Genomic DNA, 8,982 nt, shown 5'->3' on the forward strand with positions numbered 1-8,982 from the left:
CAGAAGGATATAAACAAATTCTGTCTGGGATGAACAATAGCAATCTAAATACAGGCTAGGGAACTTCTAAGGTATAGTTTGCATGCGGTCACGACTTTATTTTTCGTTTTTGAGCTTGATAGCTTGATCCCCTTCTCCATGTGCTGGATCATACTGTCAGTGCTAAATAAGGCAGAAAGAACACCGCATTCTTAGATCCTGGGCTGGTTTCCTAGGCCTGGCAGTCAGTGAAAAAAAAAAATCATGATTTTTTCTGGCATAGTTAACGATCTTGGTTTAGATTTAGTCACTGAGAAAAAATACACAAGTCGGGTGCCAATTTTAGTCTTAGTTTACCCCATTCCCGTTATGTATTTTAAGGAGAGGAGACAATGTGTATTTCTTATTTTCATAGATTCCTTAGCTGAAGCCTTTTAACCGCCTCCCTCTACTTGAATGTTCCACTTGTAAGACAGTAATAATTCTTTGTGCCTTATTTTTCAGGACCGTGTAAAAGGCTGTACATTACTCTTTGAAAGCGTGTTTTGGTACAAGCACTGATTGGCAGGTTTCACTGTCCAAAGCACTGTGAAGGAAATGCATTTGTGTCTGTATACCAGCCAGTCCACTTTGGTTCTGTGTTCTTCCAGGTTTATGGCCACCAATGACCTGATGATGGAACTGCAGAAAGATTCGATAAAACTAGATGAAGACAGCGAGAAGAAAGTTGTGAAAATGCTTTTGAAATTGCTGGAGGACAAAAATGGGGAAGTACAGAACCTCGCTGTCAAGTGGTAAGAGCCTCGGCAGTAGTGACTGTATTCCTTGGCACCGATAAAGCCGTCCCAGGCTGCAGAGAGTGCGTTAAGAGTGGAGCCGAGCCCTGCAGCATTGGGACCTTACTCAGACCTCCCTTTGCAGGGGTTTCCCTCTCACGCTGGGCACTGCAGTTTCTTTCTCTGTTGATAATCAGAAGGGTGAGCATACAGATACCTTCATACAAGCTGCAGGTGATTTTGGAAATGTTATATGATGAATCTTAACGTATTAAAAGTAGCATGCCTAAGATCTTATTGCTTCAGAGAGAAGCCCAGTTTAAAATTTTGGTTATCAAGTTCCTCTCCTTTCTAGGGCTTTGAAATCCAGTGCTGAATTTCCCAGGGGCCCTGTCTTTGGTGGAGATGGTACTAAACATGTCTAGCCCTTCAGAAATGGCATTTGACTTTCAGGTCCCAATCCTGCTCTTCAAGGGCATTTTCATTAAAGTTTTCAGTGCACTTGGGTTTTTTCCCTGCTTTGACTCTCCGTGTAGCCTGTGCTGTTGCCCTGCCTTTGACCGTAATATTTTTTTTAAATCCAACTGAAAAAGGCAGAAGGTTCCTTTATTACTGAATCGTCTGATGCAGTGATCCTGCCTCTGACATGTTCTTTCCTGTCTCTTTCCCCCAGCATGTCTAAATGGGAGTGTTCACTCTAGAAATGACATTGAATGGGTCAGTTCACGCACAGGGCTGCAGAAAGGTGGGCCACTTACAGACAACTTTGGGTTCCTGGGTTTTTTCCTACTGTGGATCTTATTCCCTTCTTTTTAACCGTATGTTCCTTCTATACCTGTACTTTCCCTGTGACCTTTGGCCCTTTCTTTTCAATTCCCGCTGTCCTGACTTTTTCTGGCCCTGCTCCTGTCTCTACCTGCTTTGGGTTTGTTTGTTCTGTTTTTTAAAGCAGACTGGTTGGGGGCTGAACAGAGTACAGATTCCTTTGCCTGTTTATCTGTGGTTGCATTAGCAACTCATTCATGGAGAATGTGATAATGAGAAGGCCTCGAAATGGAACCGGTAATATTTCCTTTGTATACTTCAGGAGGTACTTACAGCAGTTAATGTCCAGTCAGTTGTTCCCAGGCAGGTGGCAAAGATCTGTAAGAAGGAGAAAAGTGATGGTTTGAAGGACACTGGCAGTTGGATTAGGCTCACGTGTGGACCTTTGCAGCCCACATCAGGATTCAGGAGTAAGTCAGGAAACTGCTGAGAAGTCTTGTGGTTGATTTTATCATCTAAAATGATGATCTTATTTCTTCAGAGGAATGCTGAAATCACACTTGGCACCCAAAAAACTCACAAATTTGAAATCCGTATAGAAACTTGTCCTGTTTCTGGTTCTGTGATTTTTTTTTTTTTTTATTTAGATGAGTTCCGCAGCTTCTCTGCGCCTCAGGGTCCCTGCCTGTAGACCAGGGATAGCCGTCGGTTCTCTTCTGCATGTTGAGGTGTAAGAGCAAACACTACTTGGACTTGCACAGAGTCTTATTTTTTAGTATTTCTTTTCAAATTCTTGTATTTCAGAGTAGCTACTCAGACTCTGAACAGCTGTTATTGTCCCAGTTGTTGAATTTAGGACCAGTGGTGCACAGAACAGGCTGGGGGTGAGTTTGCGGTGTGTACCCTGGGAAGCACTGCGCTTACAGCGTTGGTCAGGCACGCTGTCGGGGTAATCGTGGTGTGCTAGCAGGGAGACAACTGCCTGTGCACGGGTGTTCCCTACAGTTTGCATTGCTGGAGCTATGCTGAAAGGAGGAGAGAAGAAGAAGACATTAAATGCATTTTTGTACAAGGTTTTTACAAGCTGTGTCCAGGAATAGACGTTGTAGAGTGCTGGCACCATGTCTTCTCGTACAAGCTCTTAAGAAGGTGTAAATCAGCAAGGCCAGTGTTTTGGCAGTCCTGCTCAGCTCCCATGAAGTCAGGGACTTTTATGGTGACTGTCGGGAGCAGAACCTCTCCTGTGTGTAACTTCAGTGCAAGAAGGGTATGTCGAAAGCCCTGCATGTCTCTGTCTCTTTGTGTATTCTGCAGGCACCTGGTGGCCTTTCTGTTTGAGCCGTATGGACACGTAGCGTTGATGGTCGTCCCCAGGGATCAGTGGCTGTGCCCTAGGATTATGGAGCATACAGACCCAAAGCCTCTGTCCCTCTTCTCTGTATAACATGCAAAAAAAAAAGACGAAAATAAAACTCTTAAGAGGCAGATTAGTCCTTTCCTTCACTCTGTTTTCCATTTTCACTTGGCTACGTGAAGGGGAAGAGAGGAGAAAAAAGAATTGTGAAACCTTCAGGAACTGTTTCTTTCAATACATTTGTGTTCTGGAGCAGCAGCATGACGGTATTTTTAAAACTCCAGAACCCTGTTTAGAAAAATGGTTGTGCTGTGCATGAGTCACAGGGAGCTGTTCCATTCTCATATGTTTTTTGAACCAAAAGGGAAAGATCTGTATCATTCAGTTCGACTCATTCTGTTTTGACTAGTTCCCACAAGAACGGGAACCAGGAAGCAGTGACTAACATTTTGTACCTGGCACAGAAACTGGAGCACAGCCACATCACTGCTGCAGCGAGGAGCTGCTTCTCTGCAAGGTGCTATCGACTCACGGGAAATGTCAGGAATCTGTGTTCAGGCCCAAATCCTTCCAAAGTCATTTCTAGATCTGGGCAGGAAGAATTACCTGGTGTTATTCTGCAAGCTGGAGCCCTGTTCCTCACCTGGGCAGAGCATTCAGTGGGAGAGGAGGGGTGGCTTGGCCACGGGGGCTTGGGTCTCTGCCCCTGGTGGGTCCTGGGGCTGTGGATGAGCACACACAACCTGTAGACGAGTGATGTGTTGTTAGGATTGAAATTGGGCTCAGTTTTCTGTGGATGTTCATGAAGACAAGAAGGTGGAATTTTCTCTGCAGCTCGATGTTTCCACTCGTCTGTGTTTGCTTCTCATGAAAACCCCAACAATCAGATTTGCTGTCTGGGAAACAGCAAGTTCTTAGTAAGGTGTACAGAATATTAATGGGAAACAAATGCGTTTTGAATTCCTTAGCTTAGTTCAAAGAGTTCAGTGCAGCTGGTTAGGGAAGGAAAGCAGTAGCGTGCCTTGCTGAAATACAATTAATACTTCACATTTTAGCTAGTTACCTTGTAAAGAAGCAAAAATAAATAGTTGAAACAAATGCTGACAAACACTCTATGCACGATTTTGAATACAAACGTACCAGCAGGAAACATAGGTTATTAACAGAAAGCTTTTCTAATAATAATAATAATAATAATAATTTATTTAAAAAGTGCAGGGGAAAGGGAGCGGTCTTCCCTCTGTTGCAGTTCTGAGCCTTGGCTCAGGTAGAGGTTTTCACACACAGGGCAGAGGGCAATAGGTAGCTAGTTGCTTGTGAAAATCCATTTGGCATTTCCTCCTGAAAGTCAGTTTTTGATGGGGCTTTAGTTGTTTTTTTCCAAAATCTGACTGTAGATTTTACCATTACTCTGTGTAACTGGCCTCGTGTTTGCTGTAGTTGATGTGACATGTCCACCTACAAATCTGATCACTGAAGTCTGATCTAGAATTAACTGAGGCCACAATGCAGGGTATGCAAACCTGGGGACACGGCGTGCTGCAGGGTGTCAGTACTCCATACTGATGTTTTGGTGGTACTGCACTTGGGGCTGAGCTGCCTTTGAGGAGGAATGAGCCTGAGCATCCCTTTTGCTGGTGGAAGGCATCCTTCTTCCTCTTCCTTCTGACTGGCTTCTCCTCCCGCAGCCTGGGCCCGCTGGTGGGCAAAGTGAAGGAGTACCAGGTGGAAACCATCGTGGATACGCTGTGTACGAGCATGTTATCAGACAAGGAGCAGCTGCGGGATATCTCCAGCATTGGGCTGAAAACGGTCATCTCCGAGCTGCCGCCAGCTTCCACAGGTAACACGTCTGTCCCTGTTAGTCAGCGGAGGCAACAGGGAGTCACGGCCTTTGGGAGACAGGAAAACGTGTCATTTGCTGTGAGAGAGCCAGGCTGTTCTAGGAGAGAAGACACTCTCCAAGAAAAGAAGCTTTTTCCAGATAGTTAATGCATGATACTGCAGGGGCAGGTGCTGTTTGCAGTGTGTGCCCGCCGTCTCAAACAAAAGTTCGTTGACTGCTGTTCTGGTTAGGTCTCCCAGTGGTGACTTTTTTTTTTTTTTTAAATGCACAAGGGATTTAATGGTTCTTAGCAGTAAAAAGACTCATTCTTTAACTGACAGCGAGGAAAAAATCTGTCTCTTGCAGGCAGCACCATGACAGCAAATGTGTGCAAAAAGATCACAGCCCAGCTGACAGGAGCCATTGGCAAGCAGGAGGATGTCTCTGTGCAGCTGGAGGCTCTTGACATCCTGTCGGATATGCTGAGCAGGTACCAAAGGACTTCCTCCTGGCAGCTGTGTGCAGCAGGGGGCTGCCTCTGTGTGTTTGCTTTTGATTTCTGCATTTCCCTAATCCTACTACGAGGACTGAAAAAGAAAGGATTTGGGTTGGCTGCTCCTGGGGAGCATCTCAGCAGAGCAGATTCTGAGTTGACGTGCTGAGCCCTTCTGAGCTTGGGAGCAGCGAACGTTGGTGATGGATCCTGCAGAGCCCCAGTTCAAACCGCTGAAGGGAGGGAGAGGGTAAAGCAGGGAAGGTTATTTTAGCCCTGTGATCTGATCACACATGCATTTTTTTTCCTGGCTGCCTCGCTCTCTTGTTACATAAGTCAGAGTGACAGTGTCATATGTCAACTGCATGCAGGAAATTATTGACAAACCCCCAGGTCATCCAGAACAACACCAACAAAATCAGACTCCTCCACGATGGAGTGAAATACCCTCTCCTTGTGTTGTACAGAACAAACCGTGTTCAGACCAAAATGCGAAATCCACCCTTTCCTGTTCCTCCCCACAACACGCGTGAAGTCTTCATCGCTGGAAGATTTTTACATCTTTTTGCTGGCAAGATGGCTTTTTTGTCTGAGGCTTTGACTTTCAACTTATGTCCTGTTCTGTTGATTGCAGACTAGGGGGAACTCTCTACTCCTTCCACTCCTCCATCCTGAGCTGCCTCCTTCCCCAGCTGACGAGCCCCAGGCTGGCAGTACGTAAAAGGGCCATCATTGCCTTGGGTCATCTGGTCTTGACCTGCAGCGGAAACATCTTCTCAGAGCTCACAGAGCATCTGCTTGCCGAGCTGAAGAGGAACGAGTCTACCTCTACGACCAGGACGTACATTCAGTGTGTGGCTGGCATCAGCAGGCAGGCTGGACACCGCATAGGTAGGATGAGTAGCTGGAATGACACTGGGGAGCGTGCGTGCATTTTTGTGAAGCTCCTTTTACTGGTAAAAGAAGCGTGCTCACTCTGTTCCTGACATATTAGTGGTGTGGGCTTTGTGGTTCCCTCTGTGGTCCTGACATGGCTCTCTGATCCCCACTTGGAAGGGAGGGGACACCAGAGAAACTCTCTGGCTGCCCTTCTGCCGTGATTTCATCTCCAGGTCTTGCAGCGCTTCCCTGGGCTGAATTAACACCTCTGAGAAGTAGGTCAGTGGATTCACCCCATTTTAATGAGAGGAGAAATGGAGGGCAGCATATTGTATTACTTGTCTAAAAGATCTGCCGGAGCTGAGATTAGGTCCTAGAAGATTTCTGATCACAGCTTTCCATGGCTGAAAGGCCAACGAGGGGGTGAAGACAGGGAGCAGGGGCTGTCTGCTGAAAATCCTCGCAAGGCGTGCCTTGGGGGGGCTGCTGGCTCTGTGCCGTGCGCTCCAGGGGAGGAACGCTCTGCCCGGCACACAGGGGAACTGGCAGAGGGCTGAGCTGATAGCTGGCAGGATTAGTGAAGGCTGGAAGGAATTTCCACTGCTGCTTACTTTGTCTTTTGCAGGAGAACATCTGGAGAAGGTGATTCCTCTGATCGTTCAGTACTGTAACGTGGAAGATGACGAGCTGAGGGAGTACTGCTTTCAGGCCTTCGAGTCCTTTGTGAGAAGGTGTGTGCCCTCGAGGAACAGCTGTGCATCAGGGTGCTCCTGGTGTGAATATCCATACACTGAGCACCCAGGGCTGAGTACCTTCCTGTATGCATTCCTGTTGGGAGAGACAGTTCACAAACGAAATCTCTTCTTTACCTGCAGAGTTGGGCTTGAGTTATGAGCTGTTTTGCCTCAGCATGTGAGAGTGTCTTTCTGTATTGGTTTTGTGGGAGTGGGAGTTCTTGTCCTTGGGGGATTCCTCAGCAGGAGGGAAGTGCCTCACCCCTGGTGGTGGAGCAAGTGGGGGGCAGGAAGGAGGCTCAGGCTGAAGAGCTGCTGAGCTGCAGCTCTCGTGGTGTTTGGTCAAATGTTTACTGCTTGTCTTGGAAAAGGAGACCTGCAGAGCTGCTGAGGTGTTCTCTCATAAAGGGAGGATTCAACCAGGTGGTAAAGGCAATTTTTATTCTTTTCCTTGTGGAAATCATTGCATGCTCCCCAGGGGAGTCTGGTCTTGCTTTGTGCACAGCAGGAAGGAGCAGCTCTGGTTTAATTTGTGTTAACAAAGTGTTCATATAGTCTCTGAAGCATTTTGGGATCCTTTTGAGATGAATTACGTTATTTGGATATCTAAAATTGCTTAGTCTTTAATTTATTAACTCTTATTTTTTAATTTGTTGTGATAGGTGCCCAAAGGAAATTGACCCTCACATCGCTAATGTGATGGGGTTGTGTTTGAAGTACCTCACCTTCGACCCAAACTACAACTATGATAATGAGGAAGAAGAGGAGGAGATGATGGAAACTGAAAATGAGGAGGTTGAAGAGCAAGGTGCCTGCTTGTGAGGATGGCTGTGCTCAGCAGAACACTGGGTTAACATTTCTCCCCTTCCTGCTTTCTCACCCTCTGTGATGTTACTTTTCAGATCTGCTTCAAGACAGGCAGTTATTTTAAATGGGTAGTTTTAGTTTATTAATGGTATGTGCAGAGTTCACCAGTAATTCTGAGTTTGTTAAGTTAAATTTTTTTCTGACAAGGTCCTCAGATCTCTGCCTGCCTTACGCGACAGGGAAAATGCTGAAACTTGAGCTCTGAGCTAGCGTAGTGGAGAGCTGGACTGAGAAAGCACTGTTTTCCTGTGCCTGCTGACTGCAGGAGTTTCTTAGAGCACATCCAGCAAGGATCCAGGCTCAACGCCTGGAAATCCTGAGGGATGGCTTCTTACGGGGTCCTGACAAAATGGTATTTCTTGAGAAGATGCTATGGGCAGATCTAGAAATTACAGTTAAGCAGTTACCCTCTGAGTGCATCTGCTGGGCTGTTACTCAGTGTTACCTTTTTCCACCAGGCAGCCAGCCCCCATTAAGCCAGTAGGTTACTCTGGTTAGAAAAGGAATCAGACATCTTTGATGTGGTCTCACTTATCTACTGACTGGACAAACTCCTGTTTTCCCTGATCGCAGGGAGGAAGCAGCAGTGGCAGGCTGTGGCAGCCAGCACCCCTGCCAGGGCGGGTCGGAACAGTGCTGCTTTGTCAGGCTGCAGCTTTTTCTTGGTTTCTGCGGTGCTTCTCCTTATCTCTCCATCTCCTAGGTGTTTTCCACACACACACACACTGTTCCTGAGCACAGCAGCCAGCCAAAGCATCTTGGCAGTCACCTAGAGGCTGCAGAGCCTGTAGTTCTGCACTTACATAGTAAATAGTTACGCTGTTTTGTGCCATTCAGGAATTGCTAAGACAAATATTTACATATTTCTGGCTTTAAGATCTGGAAACCTCATGCTTCCTTCAAAACCAAAGCCTTGATGCCTGAGCTGAAGCAACCAGGAACAGTAAGGCTTATTCTCCGTCAGCTCTTGCTTGGAACAGTGGAATCTGACACAGGGCCCTGGGTCGTATTGGCTGGTGGTGACGTCTGTAGGGACAGGTGATTCTGGACAATTTCTTGTTCCCAGATATGTGTGAGTTACTGGCATCTGTCTGGGCAGCTGGAGAGGGAAGCTGTGAGGATCAAGTGATCCCCTAGCTCTGGTTTTCTCATAATGGTGCACCTTGTTTTCCCTTCTCTCCAGAGAGCGATGATGAGTACAGTGACGACGACGACATCAGCTGGAAGGTGCGCAGGTCGGCAGCAAAGTGCCTGGAGGCCATCGTCAGCACCAGGCATGACCTCCTGCAGGACTTCTACAAAACTCTTTC

The 8,982-nt window shown here is 46.8% G+C and overlaps 1 protein-coding gene across 1 annotated transcript in view; it reads left to right on the forward strand.

The window, feature by feature from the left end:
• Positions 1–633: 633 nt before the first annotated feature.
• LOC104464596 (cullin-associated NEDD8-dissociated protein 1-like) overlaps positions 634–8,982 on the forward strand; it is a 14,698-nt gene continuing 6,349 nt past the window's right edge. The window contains 7 exon segments of the mRNA XM_010077347.1: positions 634–773; positions 4,563–4,717; positions 5,066–5,189; positions 5,827–6,083; positions 6,697–6,802; positions 7,468–7,613; positions 8,856–8,981. Of these exon segments, the coding sequence (XP_010075649.1) occupies positions 634–773; positions 4,563–4,717; positions 5,066–5,189; positions 5,827–6,083; positions 6,697–6,802; positions 7,468–7,613; positions 8,856–8,981 (1,054 nt within the window).

This window comes from Pterocles gutturalis, unplaced genomic scaffold (assembly GCF_000699245.1).
Source record: "Pterocles gutturalis isolate BGI_N339 unplaced genomic scaffold, ASM69924v1 scaffold37793, whole genome shotgun sequence".
Taxonomy (NCBI): domain Eukaryota; kingdom Metazoa; phylum Chordata; class Aves; order Pterocliformes; family Pteroclidae; genus Pterocles; species Pterocles gutturalis.